At 60.3% G+C, this 23,612-nt stretch overlaps 1 protein-coding gene across 2 annotated transcripts in view; it reads right to left on the bottom strand.

The window, feature by feature from the left end:
* Positions 1 to 22,628, bottom strand: part of CARD10 (caspase recruitment domain family member 10) — a 26,491-nt gene extending 3,863 nt beyond the window's left edge. Inside the window, exons 1-17 of one of the 2 annotated variants that reach the window (XM_025881588.2) lie at positions 22,405 to 22,628; positions 21,983 to 22,234; positions 20,956 to 21,093; positions 18,991 to 19,316; positions 15,355 to 15,540; positions 14,299 to 14,454; positions 13,557 to 13,682; positions 12,325 to 12,516; positions 10,985 to 11,119; positions 10,520 to 10,635; positions 9,569 to 9,597; positions 8,996 to 9,119; positions 3,849 to 4,008; positions 3,298 to 3,409; positions 2,588 to 2,831; positions 2,339 to 2,408; positions 1,153 to 1,255 (exon numbers count right to left, since the gene is read on the bottom strand). In XM_025881588.2, coding sequence (XP_025737373.1) covers positions 1,153 to 1,255; positions 2,339 to 2,408; positions 2,588 to 2,831; positions 3,298 to 3,409; positions 3,849 to 4,008; positions 8,996 to 9,119; positions 9,569 to 9,597; positions 10,520 to 10,635; positions 10,985 to 11,119; positions 12,325 to 12,516; positions 13,557 to 13,682; positions 14,299 to 14,454; positions 15,355 to 15,540; positions 18,991 to 19,316; positions 20,956 to 21,093; positions 21,983 to 22,234; positions 22,405 to 22,543 — 2,608 coding nt within the window. In that variant the 5' untranslated portion in view covers positions 22,544 to 22,628. The remainder of the gene's footprint in view (positions 1 to 1,152; positions 1,256 to 2,338; positions 2,409 to 2,587; positions 2,832 to 3,297; positions 3,410 to 3,848; positions 4,009 to 8,995; positions 9,120 to 9,568; positions 9,598 to 10,519; positions 10,636 to 10,984; positions 11,120 to 12,324; positions 12,517 to 13,556; positions 13,683 to 14,298; positions 14,455 to 15,354; positions 15,541 to 18,990; positions 19,317 to 20,955; positions 21,094 to 21,982; positions 22,235 to 22,404) is intronic. The other variant, XM_025881587.2, reaches the window with a different exon arrangement.
* Between the last annotated feature and the right edge of the window lie 984 nt (positions 22,629 to 23,612).

The raw sequence follows: 23,612 nt of genomic DNA, 5'->3' as shown, positions 1-23,612 counted from the left end.
CCCCCTCCTGGCTGGCGCCTCTACAGCAGCATCGAGCCCTATCCCCCACCTCACCCTTGTCCGCTCCAGACCATTCTCTCAGCGGTCAGAAAGAGGCTTTAAAACGAAAGTCAGATCGAGTTACTCCCCTGCTTTCAATGTGCCAGTGACTCTCCACGACCCTCGGGAAGAAGGCCACATCCTCCACATGGGTGACCCAGCCCTGCCAGAGCCTAGAGAGGCGGCAAGTCCCGTGCCCCAACACATGGATCGACTGCCTCCAATCACAGGGCTTCTGCATGACTTGGGGAGGCCTAGCCGCACTCCAGCATCTCCCGGCCCACATAACCCCAACTCTCCCTTCAGAGCCCCGGTTATACCTTCCCTGGTCCCCAGCCATGCAGGGTCTCCGGCATGCGCCCCAACACACCCAGTTCTCCTCTAGTACACGTGCCGCACTTTGTAATCACGTTTGCAGGTAGAATTATCTGACTGGCAGGCAGCTGCACCCCCCCCCACTAGGCAGTGTGCTCCAAGGGGAAGTGCCACGGTGTCCCCTGGACCAAGCACAATTCGTGACAGACCTGGTGTTTGATAGGCACTTGCTGTATTCAATGGCCTGCACACACATCACACACAGCTATACCTCGGTGCCTTTGCACGGCTGTGCCTTGTGCCTGGAACAAACTCCTCTTCATCCCTGAAAACCCTACCTTAATTTCCCTTCCAGGAAGTCTTCCCTAACCACCATCTTCTTGCCTCTCAGGATTGCTACCCCTCATCTGGGCTCCCCCAAGCCCTTCTCCCTGATCCGACCCAAGGCCTCCCCTTCTGCCTCCAGAAACCCACTCTGGGCTCTTCGTGGCGCCCGCCAGCACACACATGTGAGAAGCGCAGAGACACCCGCTCTGCCAGACAAGAACAGAGCTGTGCTCATGTGTGCCCCAAAATCATACAGACCCACAATCACACTTGCACACGTGTGCCTCCTCTGACTGGCTCCCTCCACCCTGGTGGCCCATGTGCCCCCCACGGGGAGCCTCTCAGATCCCTGGACGCCCTGTTCCCCGCTGGAGGAGCCAAAGGGACCACCAAGTTCCCAGGCCCCCCACACGTGCACACTCGTGGACGCCGTGACCAGCACAGGACATGCCTTGGCCACAGTGCGCTCACCTGAGCAGGGCTCCAGCAACAGCTGCTCTGGAGAAGCCCCCGCGGAGCTTCCCCCCTGTTTGGGCTTCACCAACCGGAGTTGGTCCAGGGCTCGCTTCTTCAGCTGGGGAGGGGGCAGAGAAAGAGGAGGCCCTGAGAGCCCAGTTCCATCCCACCCTCAGGGAGGAGAGGCTGGACGGGACCCCTGGCAGAGGGGGCCGGGCTGCCCCTGCTGTCCGGGATCTGTGGAAGAGCTTGGGTCAGCAGAAGGGTCCCCTCCCCACCAGGCCTTCTCCTGCCCTCACCCAGCCCAGTGCAGAGCCCCCCACCACAGGCAGGCGACGGCAACCATCCCTATGGGCCCAGGGAAGCAAGCTTGTCAGTACCAGTTAGAGGCGCCTGAGGTCTACCCCCCCCCCGGACTTTACAGATGGGGAAACCGAGGCCCAGGGACCCAAGGAAGCTAATGTCACATAAGAGACAAACTTTGGGACCCCTTCCAATGAATTAGCAATGTGACCTGGTGTAAGAAGAAAAGAACAACAATAAAGACAGCACCAATCACACCAACAGCTACCTACCAGGTGTCAAGTGGCTACAATGTGACAGACTCTCACTAAGCCCCAGATGTCAGGAGCTCACTGAAGCCCGCCGCGAGGCAGGCAACGTAACTCCTCCATTTCACAAAGGAGGAAACAGAGCCTCAAGGGAGGGTCAGGTGCTGGTCCAAGGTGGCGAGGCACGTGGCAGAGCTGGGATTCGAGCCTGGGCAGCCTGGCTCCAGAGCCCGAGTTCTCATCCCCTTAAGCACCATGGCCTCTTGAGTTATTTTTACTTCTCCGAGCCTCACTTTGCCCGTGTTGACACAGGGAGGTTCACCCAGCCCAGCCCTTATCCGGGGACTGGAAAAAGGAGAGACTGCTGCTCTGTCAAGTGCTTATGGTGGCCAGGCCAGCTCCTGAGCACCGGGCACCCGCCACCTCCTTTAACCCTCTCAACACCCCTGGCCAGCAAGCCCCGCCGTTGCTCTGTTTGCCCGGCATGCAGTAGACCATCAACCACGTCCAGGAGAAGGAGCGAGGTGGGGGCTTCCCTCCCCTTCTCCCCGCAGGGCTTCCAGAGAATGGAACCCGGCCTCTCCCTTTGGGAGCCCACCCCTGGCAGTCCCTTGCCCCAGGCCCTTGCCAGCCCACCCGGTACCGCTTACATTACTCCGGGACCCTCGGTGGCGGCTGGAGGGCAGGCCTTTCTCCTGAACTTCTAGGAGCTGCTGGGCTCTGTGGGGTAGAGGTGGGGGACACACGTCATGCATTTGTAGGGAGAAAGGGAGGCCCCCTCCGGCCCCCCTCATCCTGTCCCAGAGGATTGTGAGGGGTTGCAGGAAGAGGGGAAAAGTCTCCCAGCCTGCTCCGGGCTCCCTGTGGCACCTGTGCCCAGACTCCCAGGTCTGCATCACCTCTGGTAATTGGGCACAGTGCCCCGGTCCAGGTCCCACAGCGTCAGGGGGTCGACCCGGGTGCAAAACCACTCCTGCCGCCGCTTGTACACCGGGTCCACCAGACGCAGGATCTCCTGGGCTTTCACACACAGGGCGTGAGGGTCTGCTCGCTCCGGCAGGGTAAGGTTGGCTCGGATATAGAAGGGCTCGGTGCTCAGCCCCTTTGTCCAGGCGTCGAGGGCCTCGTGGAAGGACTGACAGGCTGAATGTGGGAAGGGCAGGGGCAGCAGGGCAGGCAAGAGGACGACAAAGTCAGGGAGCAGCCTCGGGCCACAGACATGCCCCTTTCAAGGCCTGGGCTGCCAAAACCCTACCTTCTCCTTCTTAAAGTCAGAGCCTGAGGCCCAGAGAGGGCAGGCACCTGCCCAAGGCCACAAAGCCCACTAGGAACAGAACCAGGACTTGAACCCAGGTCTCTGGACTCCTGTCTAGTGCTCCTTTCACAGTAAGCTCCTTACTGAGGAGGAGATGGGCAACCAGCAAGGGGACCGCAGTGCAGGAGGGAAGGGCACTGCCGAGAGTCAGGCAGCGAAGTGTCTTGTCTCTCTCTCCCTCGTGCCTTGGGTGTCCCACCTACACAATGGGCTGGACAAGCTCTTTTGGGCTCTCAGCTCCATCCCTCTAGGACCCGGAGTCCCCAGTTCCTCCCCGCCCCGGACCAGACTTACCCTTGAAGTCCATCAGGAAGGGGAACGTGGACACCTGGCTCCAGGGCAATGTCCTCTGCTGGACCTCACCTTCCACACCTGCCCCCTCCAGGCCAGCAGCCTCGGCCCTTGGCTGGGAGAAAACCCAGGCAGGCAGGGAAAGAAGTGAGCTTCCCAGGGCAACACAGCCCTGGGGCTGGAGGAAGACTGGGGTGGGGATGACGTGTCCCATAATTCAGATGCCCCCACCTGCCAGGATGCCTGTCCCAACCAGGCCCTTCTCCCATCCACAGGACTCCCGAACCAGGCTGGCACATCCTGGTCTCTCCCATGTTTAAGGGTGGAGATCTGTCGAGGTGCTGTCAGTTTGCCCCACCTCCCAGCCCACCTGCCTGATCAGATTTAATGTCCCGCTGGTTGAGGTAGGGCAACGCGAGCGTCATCTCTGAGCCTGCCTCTGCTTTGGTCAACCCCCAGAAACACCGCCCAGTGACCCAGATCCACCAATCAGAGGGCTCCAGCCCCAGCCAATGCATTGGCTCCACCCCCAACTCAGAAGGGCAGGATCACACCTCTCTGGACTCCGCCCTGGCAGACCCTGGCCCAGAGAGCACCCTCCGCACCATGGCCCCAGACCAGCTGTCCCCAAGGAACGACAGGCCATCTGCGCCCTTGTCCTGGGACTCGGGCCCCCCCGGGGGGCTCCGGCAAGACACCCGGATGGCCAGAGACCTGGGAAGAGAGAAGGGAGAGGGGAATTAGAGTTCAGTCAGTATTTCCACGCGGTTCAACCTTCTTGGGAGAACCATCACAGCAATCCCCCCAGTGTGCCATGACTCCCACCCCTGGGGCCACTGCACCTGCCGCGCTGCTGGAACGCCCTTCCCCCTCTTCTCTGCCTGGTGAATTCCGCTCATCCTGCAAAGCTCAGTTCCAAAGCGACCTCTCCCTCCCAGCCCCCTGCACATGTGAGGCAGAGCTTTTCCCGTAGGGCCGCACCATCTGCACCTGGCCAAGAAAACCCCCTCGGAACCAGCCTGCTATCATGCTCAGCTCCGGGTCCCTAGCACCAAACACCATGACTGGCACACAGCAGACAACTAATAAAAGCTTGTTATGCTCACAGTTGAGGGAGGAAGGTCACCATTAGAACATAACACAGACCAGAGACGGTTACAGCCAGCCGTGGGAGCACAGAGGGGAGCAGCTTCCCAGAGGAAGAGGCCGCGGGGCTACACCGTGGTGGAGAGGAGAGGCACTTCGGGAATAGACAGAGAGGAGGTGGTGTTCCTGAAGGGCTGGCAGGGGCAGAGGTGCGGAGGGCAGAATACAGGATGTGGGGAAGGATTCAGTAACAACAGTAATAATAGCAACAGCGAACACTTACTGAGTGCTCCCCATGTGCCAGACGCCATGCTAAGCTCCTTGTCCTAATTAGCTAATTTAACACCATGGGAGACAGCTCCCAGAAAGGGCTAGCTGGAGCCAGCCCGCAGAGGGCACAGAATGAAGGTGTCTGGCCTTCCCCGTGGGCAGTGGAAACCACTGGCAGTTAAGACAGAGTCACCCAGATCCCCATGTTGGCAGCATTCTTCCTGCCCCTGGAGAGAACTGCTAAGGCCCAGGGGCCAGCTCAGAGACAGTTGCCTGGAATTCCCTTCCCTGACTCTCCCCCCAGCCAGGCCAGAGCATCAGGGAAGAGGAAAGGCCAGAGTGTCCCCCGCCTCCCCATCGCCCCCCCACAACTGCAGCCCACGCAGCCACACTGACCCCTGCTGCCAGCATGGGATTAGCAAGGCTACAGGGACTTTAACCCAATCAGCACCAGTGGGGAGCAGGGAACTCTGACCGCCCCCCCGACCCCCCAAGCCTTTCTCGGCTTCTACGCCCTCAGTCAAAACAGCCAAACCCGAGGGGCCGCAGCTGGACGGGGTGGGGGGGTGGGCAGAGGCATCCGCGCTGCCTTCATGGACTCCTTCGGCCCGGGACTGTCCTGGCTGCATGGAGGTAGCCCTGCCAGAGATGGGAGGCCGGAGGCTGGGCCAGGCTAGGTTGCCCCACGGCTGGAGAAACACAGTCCTGCTCCACACCCAGCATTAACTGGGCCCCGGATTTGGACGAGCGAGCTGGCTGTTTGATTCTGTCACCACATCCATAAAGCCAGGACAGTAATGGCATCTTCTCCCACCACAGGTATGACGGTCAGACAAATGTAAAGATCATGCGGGTAGAATGGAAACCAGAGGGCTCCAAGGAACACCCAGCTGCAGAGCTGCAGGCCTGGCCCCAGGAGGCTTGTGAAATTCACAAGGTCATGGCCAGCGCTGTTTCTGATTGGAATGGAATGGAAAATGTAAGCCAGCCGCGCTTCGAGTAAATCTTAACTATTGTCTCACGATCCTTTTCGGGCATGTGTACTGGGTGTCTGTCGCTGTGGGGTGCCATCAGGGGAGTCTGAGGAAAGTGGCACCGGCAGGGGCTCTGGGGCCAGACGGCCTGGCTGCTCAGCCTCTGGTCCTCCGCAGCCCCAGCAGCATCCACCCACCCCATCATGGGACTCAATTAAACGTGGAGTGCTCTTCGAACGTGGCCAGGTAACACTGCGTGCCCAATCAAAACTGGACGTCTACTGTTCTTAGGTGTGGCCCCCACTTTCCCCACCTGTTCCAGACCCACAGAGAACCGAGCATCATGGCTTCCCCAGTCAAGAGCCCAGCCAGCAGCCTGCACTCAGCCCTTCCCCGTCCCACTTGCTCGCCCCCCACCCTCTGCCCTGGCACACCACCCCCATCCCCCGCCCTGCAATCCCTGAAACCCCACGCCAACACAGCTCAGGCACTGCCCTGAGGCAGGACACCCTTGCCCAACTCCCTGAGGGACCATGTGACTTCTCTGTGCCTCCATGGCCCCCCTGGGGAAGGCGGGAGTGTCCACCTGGGGGCTCCCTGGGGCCAGGTCCAATTGGATCCCTCTCAGCACCAGGTCTCAGCAGACAAGTGCATGGCGGGGGGCGCGGGGCTGCCTGCTCCAACCTCTGGACTCCTGGGTCTCTAGCAACACAACCTGACTGACCCCAACCCTCCCTGTGAGTGGTGGGAAGGATGGGGTCCCCAACTCCCAGCCCCTCCCCCCCGTGTCCAGTGAGGAGTCGGGTCACAGAGGGAAACGGGGCCAGTCCTTCACTCTGCCCACTCTGAGCAGTGATGGGCCGAGTAACCCGGATGAGTGCTCCCCCGCCCCAGTGCACTGTGGGAAGACCTCTAGGCCGGGCACATGACTGCTCTGTTCCAGGCCAGGGACCTATGAAGCTCAGACTCAAGCCTGTCACATAACTTACCTCATTTAACCCTCCTGACAGCCCCATGGGAACCATCTGTGAGCCTCCATGTTAGAGAAGAGGGAAACTGAGGCACAGGGAAGTTATAACTTGACAAGGGTTGCCCAGCCAGTGGGTGGTGGAGGAGAGCGATAATCTCTCTGGGCAAGGGCAGCTGGTGCCAGAGATGTGGCATCCATGTGACCAGTGTGGGTGGGGGCAGGGGCCTGCCAGGGAGACCCACCCTGACATTCACCCAGCAACCCTCGCCCAGCGCTTGCCCCCCTCAGCACCCCACTTACACTCTCTGGCTCCTCCTATCTCCCCGCCTGCCTGGGTGTCCATCCAGCCTCCAGCCTGCCCCAGCACACCCACTGTTCCAGCATCCCCTGCCCTGCCCCAGGGCTCTGGGAGCCCAGAAGGGCAGGGGAGACCGGGAGGCTGCAAAGGCCCAGCACACAGTGTGCACAGACCACAAGCATGAGGTGAAAATCGCTTAGCCGGAAGGAAGGTACCACGGAATCCCCAACTCCACCACCGAGTGGCCTTGAGACAAATTCCTGACTCCCCCTGGGCCTCAGTGTTGTCATCTGTATAATGGGGCTAAACGCACCAGCCTTGCAGGGCTTTTGTGGAAACTGAGCAGCACCAATCACAAGAGCAGAGAGCTACCATTACCACTCGCTCTGAGCCAGGCACTGCTCCAAACACTCTAATGGGGACCCTGGAACCCCACGACAACCCCATTTTACAGAGCTGGAAACCAAGGCCGTGGGAAATACAGTGACTTGCCCAATATCCCTCTGTAGCAGGTGACAGAGCCCCAGTGTCTGTTCTTCCCCACTGTGCTCTGCATGGTAACACCGGCCCGGGACACACACGCACGCAGGCAGCAGCCCACACACCAGTCCGGGATCCCCGCTGCCCCCCAATCTATCCACGTCTTTCAGTCCACCACCCCAGTGCGTTCTCTCGCCCCACTCCTCCCCAGGAACTGCAGAGGGGGCCCCTGGGATCCCAGGCCCCGGGCGGGGGCTGGGCCAGAACCTCCTGCCCCGGTGCCCCGTGGACAGCAGCCAGGACCCCTGCTGCGGGCCGCGCTGGAGGAAGGGAAGCAGGCAGGAAGGGAGGCGCCTCCGCCCCTTCCCCCAGAAGCACGTCCTGCACAGGGAGAAACAATGTCGTACTGGGCCTGCTGCCGGAGGGCAAGAGTGGGGGCAGGGGCCTGGACCAGGGCCTGGCCAAGCTGCTCAGGCCCCTGTTCCTGCTCTGCCCCAATTTCTTGTGTGGCCCATCCTCTGCATCCCGCACCCCCACGCGTCCAGCTCTGACGTTCCGCGCCTCGTACGCCCTCTCCCAAACCCAAATCCGACCGGGTCACTGGGGACCCCGGCCCTGGCGCTTCCCAGCTGTGCGACCTCAGGCAAGTGGCTTGACCTCTCTGAGCCTCGATTTTCTCCTCTATACAACAGGGATGATCCTAACAACACCCACCTCCCCGAATGGAGAGAATAATGTGAAGCAGCCAGCCGTAACAGCCAAACCTTGCCGCGTTTTCCGGAGCAGAGTGTAGAAGCCAAAGTCCACACTTTCCCGCCTGACTCACACCGCCAGCCTGACTCACTGAGCCTGCCCGGCCCCCTCCCCCTCCCGCTCCAGTCAGAGCCAAGCTCCGGGCTCTGCCTGGACAGCCTCTGCCCTCTGCTCTTCCCCAGCTGCCCTCCCTACCTGAGTTCCAAGGCCACATTCTCAGCACGGCCTCCTCTCTCGCCCGCCCTCCCGAGACCCACCAGCGAGCCTGACCAGGGAGGTCACTCGCGAGCCTGACCAGGGAGGTCACTCTCCAGTCAACACTGACAGAGCACTTCGCCTGCAGTGCATGCTGAGCCCATCTGTTTCGTGACTCTTGTCACGGGTTGTGGCCAGCCCAGCTGCAGGGCTCCCATGGTGGCCCCACCCCACCCACAGCACGAAGCTCTGCTGGGAGCTCGGAGCCGGGGAAATGAGTAACAATTACCATTTACTGAGTACCTATTAACATGCCTGGCAAAGCAGGCTACTTTCCTGACACGAGTCCTAAACCCCCAAACCACCCCCATGCCGAAGAGATCACTGACCGCCTTCGGCAGAGGAAACGGAGACCCAGATAAAGAAGTGACCAGCCCAAGTCACCCAGATGATGAGCAGCAGCGACAGGATTTGAATCCCAGGTCTCTAAAAGCCTGACTATTCTAAAGGTGCATGAGGCCGAGGCTGAGCTGTTATTCCCTCCCACCCCACCCCTGCCCTGCTCCAGGAGCCTGACCCTCCCACCCCCCTGGCCCCCCCACTGAACTCCCACCCGACCCTGTCCCTCCGCCCCCCCACCCCCCCCAGCTCCACCACCCCAGGCAGCCACGGTACCTGTTGAGGAGATCCAGGCCACAGCCTCTGGCCAGGGGGCCGTCGGGCTTCCCCAAAGGCCACACGCTATCGGAAGACGAAGACGAGGAGAGGCCAGGAGACCAGGGCTTAAGCGTAACACTCCCTGGGCAGGGGTGGGGTGGGGGGGGAGGAAGTGAGGTTCTGGGGTGCCAGACCAAGAAACCAGGGCCTGTGAGAAGGGGGTGAGCCCCTGGAGCCCAGGGACTGCCCAGGACCTTAGCAGGTTTGAGGCCCCAGAAGGACACTGGACCCGCAGGGCTCAGGGCTGGGCCAGGGTGACCCTGGAGAGAGTGGAGGGAGGCCTGGGACCAAGGAGCCCGTATAGCACAGCCAGGCATGGGAGAGAGGAGCAGGCCTGGGCTCAGGGGGAGTGGCATGGCCCGACTCCCCACCCAGGGTCTTCCTGAGCACAGCCTCCCCTGCCTGGCCAGGGCACAGGGGGGCCTCAGGAAGGGGAGCCAAGGGCAGAGCCAGCAGTTCAGGCCTCAGGTGGGCTGGAAAGCCACCCCCCCACAGTTGAGCCCTCCCCACGGAGTCCCAGAGGGTCATTACCTGTGATGTCGGACATGCTGCTGAAGGACCTGGGGGTGGGGGGGAGGCAGGAGCTGAGGCACAGGGAGCACTCTGCCCCACTCCACTCCTCCTGCACCCTGGCCACCAAGAGGTCCTGCAGCCCCCAAGCACACAGAGGCTACAGCCAAGGCGGGGGTCCCAAGCACAGGGCAAGTGTGCCAATGAGCAACCCTCAACTCACAGGGCAAGGAGCTAAGATCCTGACCTCCGTCCCACGTCCTCCCACCTAGAATGCCCCCTGGCCTGTCCTGAAATGCCACCCTCTCCTGACCTCTCACCTTACCCCTCGCCTCACCCCTACTTTCTGCCTTTGTCATTCGTGACTCCCAGGTGCCTTCCTCATCACACACCCTAGTCACAGGGGACGCGCTCATCAGATCAATCAAGTCCACGTTGATCACGGCCTCCTGTGCCCAACGTCCGTAAGGGAACAAATCAAGGGCAACTTGCCCGGAAAAAGCTGTGACGGGGACATATACCAGCCCCTGCCCTTGGTCTTGCCACCAGCAGACACAGCCTGGCTCTTCTGGACCCCGTTTGCCGCTCTGAACGTGGGGCCTGGCTTTCTTGCCTGAGGCCCCTGACCCCTTGGAACATTCTCTATGTCCCCTAGTCCTGAACCACCTAGACATCCCCCGGGGTTTAGGATCATTGAGGCTTGCCCTCCAGGGGCTCTCCTGCCAGGGTGCTCCCCAGGGGTGAAGCCCACTCCGCCCTCTGGCCTTGTCTTAGCCCCTGACCTGGGTCACGGCTGTGACTCCTGGGACCTGAGTCCCCAGCGCCCCAGCCATTGAAGAGCCATCAAGGGAGGTGCTGGCCCAGCCCCGACGCTGGTGCTAGGGATTCCTAGGGATTCCGGGAGATGGCTGTTTGGAGAAACAGCAGCAGCACGTCCCTGAGCCTCCACTGCTTTCTCCCCATCCTGTTTACCTCTTCGGGGGTGCAGGGTCCTCCTCACGCTGCCGGCGGAGGATGGAGCCAGCGCTTGGGGGGAAGGGCATTATGGAGAGCCGATTGATCTCCTTCTCGCTGTCTGTCGCCTCCTCCTGCCAACAGGCCACGACAGGGTCTGGGTCACCTCCACGGCATCTCCCACACCTCAACACCCCTACTTTGTGCCCATTCCACAGGTGACAGACAAGTAGGGCCCAGGGCGGAGGTGTGGGCTCTGCAAGAGTACAGTGGGGGGTCCCAAGTCTCCTGGCACCCAGGCCCAGCACTGAGCTGGCTCTGGGCGAGCTTAATTAAGGCACTTGGGGGCCTCAACGTCCTCACATGTGAAATGGGACTGTCGACAAACTGGACAGCACTCCACATATTAGTAATTACGTCACATGAACACTATTAGCATCCGTACCCCGCCCCCACCACACTCCGGGAGGGCAGGTGTCTTACCGAGGTGTGGGGCTCGGATCCCCCCATAATGGCCGCCTCCCCAGCTGCTTCCGGGCCTCCCAGCAGCGGGGGGAACTCACTGAGGCTCCAGGTGCTGCTGAGGTTGGAGCACAGGGAATGGGAGGAGGCACAAGCCTGGGAGAGGAAGGGGAGAGAGGAGGTGAGCAGGGCGGGGCAAGGGTCAAGGGTCAGCCACAGGCATTTACTGGATGCCCGGAGGAGCAGGGACAGAGCAGGGAATGAGACAACTGGATCCCTGCCCTCACCGAGCTCACAGCCTAGAGCAGACTGACTGTAAACAAGCAAGCTGATTAAGGAAATAACCCCACACTGCCAAGAGAGCAGAGAAGGAAGGTGCCCAGTGTGGGGAAGGCACTCAAAGGGCCCAACCTACCTGGGGGCAACGGAGTGCTTTCTAGAGAAAGTGTGGTTTGAACTGAGGACTCAAGGATAAGTAGGCGTTAAGCAGATAAAGTTGGGGAGGATGGTCCAGGCAGATGGAATGGTATGCACAAAGGCCCTGGGGCAGGGCTGTGACACAATCCAGGAATTAAAAGATTGTGACCCAGAGAACAAGGTTCGAAGGAGGAAGGGGCCCACCTTTCAGGTCTCTAGGGCCTGATAAGGGGCTTTGTCTTTACCTAAAAACAAAAAAGCCACTGAGAATTTTAAGTGAGAGGAGACAGATTCATGCTTCCTTTGTTCTATTCCTCCAGGCTTCATGCATCAAATGCAGGGCCAAGGGATCATCTTCAAGCAAACCCAAGATAGGAAAAGGCAGAGTTCCTGACAGAGGTCCAAGGACTAATATCTGGTTGAGAGGGGCGCTGGCTGGCTGTGTGACCTTGAGCAAGCCCCTGACACTCTCTGGGCCCTATACAATGAGGGAATTGGACTAGCTGGTCTCTGAGGGGCTTTCAGGCCTTCCTGCAGCCGGGCTTCTCCAAGCATATGCAAAAACAAACTTCACTATTCCTGGTGCCCCAGGAGCAACCCCAGAGACTTGGAGACACACGTGCCCCTTTCCCGTCCCCTGATGCACCAACCCACCCCAGCGGAAAGCTCCACCAGACCTGCGTATTCTCCGTCCTGCCCAAGGGCTCCGTCCCAGACCAGCAGGTTCTTGACCCAGGGGGAGGGCTCCAGCCAGGACCCACGTATTTCCTCCCGGAACCTGCATCTTCCTGAGCCCAGCCGAGGGTTCCCACTGGGTCCTGCGGAGTCCCACCCCCGGGGCTGATGTCTCCCACCGGGTCCTGCATGTTCCCAACCCCGGCCAAGAGGTCTTGCCGGGACCCCAGCATTCCCACCAGAACCCCTGTCCCCCTGACCCCGCTCACCTTGAGGCAGGGGCCGCCCTGGACCCGTTGCAGCTGTGCCTCCAGCAGGGCCTTGGCGCCCTCCAGGCTGGTGAGCGTGGTCAGCAGCTCATCCCGCTCAGCCTCCAGGCCCCGCACCTGCTTGCGGTACTGGTCCTTCTCGATGAGGCTCTGGGAGTACTGCAGCTGGATCCGGTCACGGCTCTGGATGGCCTGGGGAGAGCGGGCAGCGAGGGTGAAGGGGCCACACTGGCCCAACTGTCCTGCCCTCTACCCTCTGGGATGGGGTGGGGGTCAACAAGACCAGCAGCTAACAGGTAGTAAGCCCTTCCTGGGTGCCCTGTGCTAAATATGACCTCATTTAACCTTCACACAAACTTTCCAAGGTGGACGTTCTTTTTATTCTCATTTTACAGACGGCCCAGCCAGCAGGGACAGAGCTGGGATTCAAACTCAGGTGGTGGAGGTGCCGGGTCCAGGCTCTTGCCGTCTCCCAAGAGCAACTTAAGCCTCTTCTGGGAAACCCACTGTGTGCCCGGGGCTTCACTCACAGCATCCCGGGCTAGCGGAGCAGCTGGGATTCAAACCCAGCACACCGCACCCAAAGCGCTTGTCCCCACCATGAAGACCAGGGTCCCTGGGAGCTGGGACAATGGCCGGGACCTGCCCCCCAATGCCTCAGGGGGCATGGGGGCCAGAGGCAGTGCAGGGTCCTGGGCCCACCCCAGACCACCAGGTCACCTGCACTTTCACCATGCCCACCAGTGGTCCCTGAGGCTCGCTCTAGTGGGATTCGAACTTGGTGCAAGGACAAAACCTCCTGCCCTGCCCCCTGCATGGGGAGCCCTCCACAAGGAAGGCAGGGGACCAGGAGGAGATGGCCCGCCCTGTGGCCACAGGAGATGAAGACCATGAGACCCAGGGCCCAGGAGTCAGAACTCCAGCGAATTTCTTCGCCGGCAAATATTTGCAAGTGCCTCCCCGTGTTGGCCTTGTCCTTGACATGAAGGGAAGAAGGGATTCGGAATTGACAGGTGCCAGGACCAGCTTTCCTGAACGCGGAGCTCAGGTGAGGCAGGTGTGTTCAGGGGGCGGGGCTGATGGATCTCGAGTGCTTAAAGGCCAGAGTCTGTGCTTCGGCGGGCCTCCCTGCCCCTCCCAGACCCGTCCGAGCCCCGGGAAAGTCTCCATCTACAACCCCAGTCCCGCTTCTCCCCGTCCTCCTGAGTATGAGAACCAGCGGCTGGCCTCACCTGGTCCCGCTCCTTCTCGATCTCCTCCAGCTGGGCCAGGACCGTGGCCATTCGGTGCTTGTAGAGGTCGCAGTCCTTCTGCAGCGTGCGATGCTTCAGCCGCAGGTCCTCCATCTCCTGCAGGTACTGCAGGCCGGGCAGGGTGGGGCCGGCCGGGACGAGCACCCGGGTCAGACCACGGGGCCGGGCACCGGGGCAAGCTCACCAGCAGATGCTCAGCGGGTCCAGGAAGAGAGGCCTGAGCCTCAAGCACAAGGGCCCACCTCCCCAGCTGGGTGGCCTGGGCCACAGACTGACTTCCCCTCCCTGGGCCTCAGTGGCCTACCGTGTAAAACGGGGATAATCCTAACAATGACACCCTCCCAGGCCACCCTGGCCTCCCCATTTAAACTGGGATCTGACCTGCTGCTCTGCTTCTTGCCCAGCACTTGCCCTCTGCTATGTGAAGTAACTGACTTAGGATTATGTGCACAGAGTACTGTTGGTCTCCCCTATGAGAATTTACCCTCTACAGCAACAGAAACCTTTATTTTGTTGCCTGCAATGTCTCAACATTCGAGAACAAACGAACGCAGGTTTCTTAGCACGGTGCCTGGCACACAGCAGACGCTCAGAGTAGGTGGGCTGCAGTACCCTCCTCTCCCTAGGAGCCAGGCTGTTAGCAAGAAGGAACGCGAGAACAAGGCCCGGACGAGGCCGGGACAAGGCAGGATGGTGGGGTGGGGCGCGAGGGAGACGCTACCTTGTCCCGCAGCTCCTCAGCCCACTGCAGCTCCCCCTGGACGGCATGCAGCTTCTGGCACAGCTCCTGCCTGCTGTCCTGAGCCTCCCGCCAGTCATGCTCCAGGATGTCCAGGAGGATGCGTTCTGAGCCTGGGGCCCCCAGCCTGCTCGCTTCCTGAGGAGCACAGTTCAGAGGCCGCCTCAGCCTCTCGCCCAGGGCCCGCCGTGACTAAGGCAGGAGGGAGAGGGACACATGGCCCTCAGCTCCGCCCCACTCGCTCTGCCACCTTGGCCGAGGGCCTCAATCTCTCTGGACCTCCGTTTCCCCGTCTGTAGAGTGGGTGCGGCCCACAGCCCTGCACACCCTCCAGGGAGCAACTGGGGTGGAAATGAAGTAAGTGGCTGAGGGCGTGCTTACACAAGTTGGCCCGGATTTTATTCCTAAACGAGAACCAAGCCCACTCACTCTTGCTCTGGCCCCCACCCACCGCCCAGGGCAGCTGACGAGTGCTATTTCCAAAGCCTGTCCCCACCCCTCTGACAAGGGGTCTTCACAGGGGCTGAGCCTGGCGCAGGTGGGTAGACCATGGGCCCGAGATCCAGCCCACACACCCACACCCCAGCCGGGCACCCCAACCCTGTGAAATACAACGGAGCCCCGGCTCCCATCCCCCAGGCGGCAGGCCCACACTGCCACTGACCCGCCACGGACCAGCCACGGGACACCCAGCAAGCCCCAGGGCCACCCAGACTCAGGGATCTGAACCTTTCCAGGGTCAAAGACTCCTCTACCAATCTGAGGAAAGCTACAGGCCTCTCCCCAGAAAAGCGCTCACACGAAATCAGGTGCACCGTTTCGGGAAGTTCAGAGACTTCCTGGGGCCACCCCCAGGTCCCAGACCAAACACCCAGGGAGAGCTGAGCGCTAAGGACCCTCCACTCAGGGCTTAAGACAAGACGCCCGCCAGGATTCCATCTCCACTCCAGAATCCTCATCCTCCGGGCCTCAGGGGGATGAGTGAGCAGCTGGTGGTCTGACCTCCCCACACACGCTCCCCCCCACTGCCCCTCGTACCTGCTGCAGGCCTTCCTGAAGCTCCTGCAGGGACGCGGTCAGCCGCTGGTTCTCGGCGCGCAGCTCAGAGACCAGGTCCACGCTGTCCGGCTCCTTGTCCTCGGCCCCGGGGAGCGGCCCCCTGGCCCTCCGCAGCAGGGTGCACTCCTCCTCCAGCCGGCTCACCTTGAGCTTCAGCTGATCCACCTAGGGCCCAACACAAGGATCAGCCCCAGGAGGGACGCAGCCCGGGGAGGGGCCACCGGCCAGGGCACAGGGAGAGAAATCACCCTCTCAACTCCTCCTGCCTCCAGGGTTCCCTGAACAGGAGTCCTCCCCGGACTGGTCTATGAAGAAGGGACAGGCTGGGGAGTCCCAGGGGACTGTGCTTCAAGGACTTGGGGGCGGGTGTAGCACATCCCCACAGGCTCGTCTGTCCCACAGCTCCAACACGGAGCGCCGGTGATCCAGGGGCCGGCGCGACAGGAGAGCTGGGCTGCGCCAGGAACAGGGAGAGCTGGCGTCTGGGCCCAGCTCTGCCTCGGACTCAGCATGACAGTGGACGGGTAGAGGCCTTCAAACTGTCAGAGGCTGGCTTTTGGACTGCCAGGGGTGGGACGGTGGCTGTCTTCACAGCCTTCACTAAAATCCCAGAACCCCAACCTGTCACCAGCTGAGTGTGGGCCGCCGGAAGCTGGCCCGGGGCAGGGGGGTGGCGTGGTAGGTGGGCAGCTGCGTGGTGGCCTGGCCGACGGTGACACAGTCTGCTTGCTGGATGAGGAGTGCACCCGGCCAGAGTTATTTCCCATGTGGGATCTGAGGTGGCCGGACAGTGACAAGACTAGCAGCAGGTGTCAGCCACAAAATGAAGTCACTGTTGGGACAAGGACACAATGACCTCTGGTGCTCTGCGTAGGCGTGCCAACATCTGGTGTCCTAGGAGCGCCCTGGCCTCTCTTGGAAATGGCTGGTAGCCCTGCATCCCTCAGAGCCAGGCGTGGCCACACACACACACACACACACACACACACACACACACACACGCTCGCGGGTCTGGATGCTGGGTCAGGCAGCTCCACTCCTCCTCCACAAAGGACTCAGAAAGAAATTCATGACTCTCACATTCCTTTCCCCTCACAAAACATGCTTTGTGAACCGCCAGAGAAAGCTAGTTACAAGGGCAAGTGTGGTCACACCCTCTCCAATGAACTGCCCCCACACACTACGGCCTCCGGCCTGCCCCGCGGCCAGCAGGCGCCCCCGATGAGCTCAGAGGACAGGCCACTTGGGAGTCTTCCCCCGAACACCAGGAAACGCGGATGCCTCTAATCCTGGCGTACAAACTCACTGAGCACAAAATTACAGTGTTCGGTCCTGAAGTTTACGTTGCTCAGAAATAAGAGCTCATTAAATTTGCACCTTATAAAACATGGTATTAAATCTCAGCCACCACACACCTGCCCGTGGGGGTAGGGGACCCAAGCAGCCAAGACAGGTGCCATCAGTTACTCTGTTCATTTCCTGCAACACCTCTGGTTAATTCTGTGGCAGGAAAGCTCCGAAAAGTTAAGGCAAATTTACGCTAGCTACGTTCAAAGAAAATCTTATCTACTGGTTAAAGTTCATCCCTTGCCCTCTACCCCCTAAACCGGGGAAAAGCGGTCACTATCTGCCCAGGGGCAGATGACCTCAACCCGGGGTGGGCATACGAACATGCACCTGCCGCTAATCTGCAGCCACACAGAGGCACCTCCAACACCTCTTCTTCATCCCCCTACCCCACCCCAGGAGACCCCAGACAGCTGTACACACACACACACACACACACAGAGAACATCCCCCCGGGCATATACGCACATCTGCCACTTCAGGGGACCCAACTCACAACTACACCCATCCCAAAGACAAAACAAGCCATGCCCCTCCTGACACCCCGGGGCTGGTGGCTGTGCCACTGCCCCCTCTGAGTAGCTGACCCCTTTCTTCCAGGAAAACCTCACAGCACACCCCACATCCGTCTCAGGAAAAGCAGACACGGCAAAGAAGGGGGGACCCTAGTCTGGCCCCAGCAGTGCTGACAGCAAAGTCAGAAATCCTTCACTGCTGGGCTCCCGGGAAAGTGCTCTAACCAACCTCCCCGAGCCAGTTTCCTCATCCAGAAACGGGGGCGCTCACAGTGTGTCCCCCCACCGGCCTCTCCCGGTGGAGCTGCTGAAGTCAGGGAGCCGGTGCAGGGCAAACAGAGGACCATGCCTGAGGCGGGAGGTGTGGGACCGCGGTTCCAGCAGCCTTGTCCGTGACCTCCTGCAAGGACCAGAAGGCAACTGAGGCACAGGGAGGGAAGCCTTTTGCCAGGGCCGCCTTTGCTCAGTCTGCCGCCAGACTACAGGCCTCAGACAGCCCCATCTCATGCCAAACACTGAGCAGATGCTCCGAGGACAGCCTCACACCCTCCCATCAGCCACCTACACTCTTCAGCACGCCTGGCAGTCTTCAACGAGTGGCCTCCACGTCCCCGATCAGGACTCTCTCCTCCCCAAACGTCAACCCGCCAGCACGCACGGCCACAGGCTCCGGCGCGCCGATGCACCAGCACCTACGGCCTCCCACGGGCCACCCATCGTCCCCGGGAACCCACCGCACCCGCAGCACCGCAGCAACAGGGGGCTTCAAATCACACAGGCAGCAGCCCCCCCATGGACCTCGTACTGTATCGTTGGAGAGAGCCTCCTGGGTGCCACTGGCACTGCTAAACCCTGGACAAGCATTCGCTCACTAAGCCCTTTGGACAAGTCCCTGCAGCGGGAAGACACCAGCTTTACCCCCATACTGAGTCCCAGGAAGGAACCCAGAAGGCAGGCTCGGCTTCTCGGCCTGGACGAGGTGCAGGCACACTCACCAACGGGAAGGAGCAGGCCAGCCGCCCCTGGATGGGAGCGGGCAGAAGAGCATCACGCAGCGGAGGCCAGCGTGGGTGCCGGGCAGACCTGGTGCCAAGCCAGGCTGTGCCGCTTCCCAGTTCTGTGCCCTTGAGCAAGTGCCTCCACAATCCCGGCTTCAGTGCCTATGTTTCAAAATGAAACCTGGTGCTTGGTGCCTCAGCGGGAATCACACGACATGACGTGTATAACCGGGGTGGTGGTGGAGCGCGGTCGCACTTAATGACAGCTGCCGATGACCATCCAGGTCTGAGTGCTAATGGTGCCAGGCACTCATGTGTCTCAAACTCTGGGTCTTAAACTAGAATCCTCACTAACCAAGGCTGCTTCTTCACCTCGGCCCTTACCAACCTCTTGGGCTAGGTAATTCTGGGCCGTGGGGGCTGTCCTGTGCTCTGCAGGCTGCCCAGCGGCATCCCGGGGCTCCCCCCCAGAGGCCCAGAGCACACTCCTCGCTGGGAGCACCAAACACGTTTCCAGACACAGCCAAATGCTTCCCCCGTTGAGAACCACCCTCGTAACTCAACGACATCAGGGCTACCAACCCCCCTGTGTTACAGGTGAGGAAACTGAGGCACAGGATGGGGACGGGACCTGCCCCGTGGTCCGACAGCTGGGAGACGGTGGCTCTGGGACACAGGCCGGCTACCCCATGACGGTCAGTTTTCACAAAGGTCACTTCCCCACTCTTCCTCACCCGCCCCTCCCTGGGGCCTACCGCCAGCTGCAGGTCCCGGCTGCGCAGCACTGCAGAGTTCTTCTCCTCGCTGAGCTGGGCCAGGCGCATGGCGATCATGTAGTTCTCGTCCTTGAGCCGCAGCAGCTCCAGGCTGCCCGCCTCCCAGTCCTCCCTGAGGCGCTGGCAGCGCTCCTGAGCCTGCTGTTGCTCCCGCAGCCGCTGCTCCAGCCCCGCCCGCTCCTCCTCCAGCACCCGGCCCCGAGCCTGCAGTTGCTGCTCCCGCTGCAGCTGGCTCTTGCGAGCCTCCCGCAGCCGTCGCACCTCCGTCATCAGGAACTGGGTCAGGCCTTCCGGCCCCTCCTCATCTGCCAGGGACAGGGGAGAGAAACGTCAGGTCAAGCCGATGAAATCCAGGGGGATAGCAGCCTGCACCGAAAAACCCAAACTGTGAAAACACTAGACAGAAATTCTGGAACGTTGTTTTAGCATTCTGGAGTAGAGGCGGCCTTCCTAATCAAGGTACAAAATCTAGAACCTATAAGAGAAAAGATGGACAAATCCATATAAAATTTTTTTTAACTTCTGAACAATGTAAGAAAAGATGTAACAAAAGAAGTTAAAAGATAGACAGCAGAACAGGAGAAAGTATAACAAACGTAACAGATGACTCAGAGCCACTATATATAAACAGCTTCTACAAATCAATAAGAGCTATAAGAGAAAAAACGGACAAATCCATATAAAAATTTCTGAAACTTCTGAACAATGAAAGCTGTGACAAAAAAGCTCAAATGTAACAAGTGGAGCAGGAGAAAATATAACAAATATAACAAAAGATTCAGAGCCACAATATAAAAAGAGCTCCTACAAATCAATAAGAAAACACAAACCAAAAAATATACGGGCAAAAACTAATAGGCAAGTTCCAAGACAAAATTGGTTAATAAACAAAGGAAAAAATACTCCAGCTCACCAGCAATAAAAATCGTAACAATAATGACAATAATAGTAACCATGAACATTTGGCTCCATTCTTTGTGCTAAGTAAATATAATAATTTACTTAACCTCATGACAACAGTATAAGGTAGATACTATTGTTACAACCACTTGAAAGACAAAAAAACTGGAACCCCGAAAGGTCAAGTCATTTGCCCAAGGTTTACTAACTAGTAAGCTGTGAATGACATCTCAATGAAGTACAAATTTAAAATGAGATATCTTTGACATATGAGACTGCCAAAAACATTTTTAAATGGTCCCCGGGATTCATGAGGATACAGCAAAATGGGCACTCATACCCTGCTGGTGGGATGAACACTGATTTAACACTTAAAATACGTACAATCTTTGAGAAATTTTACTTCCCAGAACCTCTCCTCCTGAGACACCCATTTGCACAAATATACACATACAAAGATGTTCCCGGCATCACTGGCACATGTTACAAAACCAGAAACAACCTAGATGTCCATGAACAGGGGGTCGCTTAAATGACTTATGGCACAAGATCACTAAGGAACATGTGCAGTCATTTCAGATAATGCACCAGATGTGCAAGAATCGCTAAAATCAGTTCTCAGGAAAAGTGAACGTGTGTGTGTGTGTGTGTGTGTGTGTGTGCAAATGCAAAGAAAAGAAGAGACTCACCAAACTGTCACCAGCAGAACAGAGCTGAAGGAAGAAGTAAAGATCTTTTCTTTTTATTCTAAAGTTACCCGGGGTGTCTGAATTATTTACACAGGAAACTATAAACCCATGTATGCCTGACATGTGTGCATCCGAAAACAATTTTAAGGGGAAAGAGCCATGTTAAGTGGGCAGGCTCTAAACTCAGACAAAATGGATCAGAATCCCAACTTGGGCAAACTGCTTCTGGTCGCTCCATGCCTCAGTTTCCCTATCTGTTCAACAGTGATAGCGGAAGTGCCTCCACAACAGGGATGGGGTAAGGAACCTCTGCATGGGTGCCCCAGGCACCAGCACCCACCGCGGACTCACTCACCAAGGATCATGGAGCAGCGCTGGGCAGGTTCCTGGCCCGTGAGCAGTGTGTAGTGCTCGGGGTAGTAGAACTCCAGCGATTCCAGGAAGGCCTCATAACCCCTCTTGCCACGGCAGCGCAAGATGTCCATCAGGCGCCCTGGGGAGTGGCAGGGGGTGCCCCAGGGTCAAGGGCAGGGCTTCCCCCAGTGCCGAGCCACTTCCTCCCCCTTTCCCTCTCCATGCTCCAGGGCCCACGTTCCCCAGACTTTATTTCCCCAGATTTCTGAGCCAGTGACACACACAGGGGCCTGTCTCAACACATCAGTGGGCAGAGCCTGTCTGCCCGAGCCAAGAAAGCCAGGACCCTCCTGCCACGCACCTGTGTTTCAACGGCTTCCCAACCCCCAGCCTGCCCACCCCCCAACACACACACACACACACACACACACACACACACACACAGATCCGGGGCCAGCAAATACTTCCTGCCTTTTAAGTGCACACAGGAATCCCCCTACCCCAAACGCAAAGTAAAATACTATTATTCCCCCCACCGGTCAATGCCTGAAATTCCACCATTAGACCCTCATCCCTTTGCTAGCTAACTCTAGTTCAAAGACACACCCTGTGGGAACGGGCACCCTCACAAAGTTTGATGTCTCTTGAGCACTTAAGGAAAAACGGCTCCCCAAGGAATGTGTGGTACACAGAAGTAGAGGGCAGAGAGAACCCAGGAGATCAAAAGGCACAGGAAAGATGCCCGGAGGTCCCAGATCTAGACTGCACTGGCAACCACATCCACCTCCCTGCTCTAAAGTGGGCCCAGGAAGTGGGAGGAAAGTCCAAGATAGATAAACCCCAGATGCCCGAGTGGGCAGCACACACCCGCTGGATCGTAATGGTGGTTCAGGAGGCAGGATGGTGGGTACCAGAACCCCTGGCCTCGAGCGCCAAGGCTCGGTGCGCGGCGCTCGGGGGCGGGGCGGGGCAGGGTAGGGGCAGTCAGCCCCGGGAAGGCCCGACCCCGCGCGCCCCCCGCGGCTCACCGGTGCGGTTGACACGGCACGGGAAGCGGTAGGTGCTCAGCACCTCCTCCTCGTCCTGCTCGTCGATGACCCGGCACTGGCGCAGATAGGGCGTCAGCTTGGCCGGGTTGAGGGCGCGAGTCAGCCGGTGCCGGACGCCCTCGATCCGCTCCCACAAAGCGTCCTCCTCCGCCTCGGACCCGGAGCCGGCCCCAGTCTCCTCCTCGGCCTCCCCAGCCTCGGCCCCGCCCGGCATGGTCGCGTCCTCGGGGTCTGCGGGCCAGAGGCGCGCGGGGGTCAGCTGGGTCGCCCGGGGGCGGGGTGCGCCGGCCGATTCCCCCCCCACCTCGGGACGTCGCCCGCGGGAGCAGCCGCCCGTCGTCCCCGGAGCCCCCTCCCCGCGTCCCCGCCGGGCGCTCGCGCCCCGCGCCCCCGGGACTCACCCCGCACGCCGCAGTCGCCTCGGGCTCCCGGGTCCGCGCTCGGGCGGCGGCTCCGCCGGCGCAGGGGGGCGGTGTCCGCGGCGCTCCGGGCTCCGCCCCCGTCCCCGCGGCCGCCAGGGCTGCCCGGATCCCCCCACATCGCCGCCCCGGCCCGGGCCGAGCGTCCGGCCCCGCCAGCCACCCGCACGTCCGCCCGCACGCCCTGCCTCCCGGCCCTCCGGCCGCGCGCCTCACCGCCCCCCCCCCCGCTTCCTGTTTCCCGCCGGCGCTCCCGGCCCCGGCCCCGCGGGGTCCCGGCGGCCCGCCCACACCTGTCCGGCCTCCCGGCGGGGCGGGGACCGACCACGCACGCTCAGCACCCCCGCCCGCGCCGGGACACACCTTCCCCGGGGCACGCGGCGCCGGCTGCCCAGACGCGCAGCCCGCACGGCGGCCACACCCGCCCGCGGCCCGCCCGCACGCAGCGCACCCCGGCACGCGCGTCCCGCCGGCACTCGGCGTACTCGCACAGAGCTCCCACAGCACGGCGGTCCCGCACGACCGCGCACACAGCGCACGGGCTCTTCGCAGAGCCACACACCCAATCGCAGTCCTATCTGCTCCGTGACCGTGAAGCGAGGGGCCAGGGCTCCGGTGCTTACGGAACCCCGGAGGCCGCCCCCAGAGGCCTCCCGGGTCTAAAGCACTTCCAGGGCCCTGCTGGGCCGTGGGGCCACTGGCGCCCTCGGTGTGGGAGCAGTGCCTGGGAGCACGCCATCCTCATCCCAGCCGGGCCTCTGGCCTGCTCCTGACCTGGGCAAGTGACCAAGGGCTTGTCCTCTTGGGGCTCGTTGCCCCCAAATGGACTGCCAGCTCTGGCACCTGGCAGCCCCCGCGTGGGCAACAAAGGACAGAGGTCACGGCCACCTTCTCAGAGATGGGAGTCTGAACTGTAAGGGCGCCACTGCTAACACCCACCCTACATGAAGTCTCATTGAAAGCCAGGGGCCCCATGTTTCCCAAAGGGTGTTCCTCCAGAGGAGGGGCTGAATTCAGAAATGCTTGGGAGTAGTTCTGTGGTCAAAACCAAGTAAGTCTGAGAAGCGCTGCATCCATACTCCTCCTTCCCCCTTGGGAAACTCTTGGTCATTCGCCATGATAAAGTCTACAACCGTAACTACTGGGGCTCGCGATACTGTCTCTCCGCGCATTAGAAATTGCCGGGGGTG

The sequence above is a fragment of the Callorhinus ursinus genome, unplaced genomic scaffold (assembly GCF_003265705.2).
Source record: "Callorhinus ursinus isolate GAN/ISIS: 27379988/994484 unplaced genomic scaffold, GSC_fseal_2.0 scaffold48, whole genome shotgun sequence".
NCBI classification, from domain to species: Eukaryota; Metazoa; Chordata; class Mammalia; order Carnivora; family Otariidae; genus Callorhinus; species Callorhinus ursinus.
Note: the sequence above shows the minus strand (reverse complement) of the source record. Positions and strands in the feature narration are given on the sequence as shown.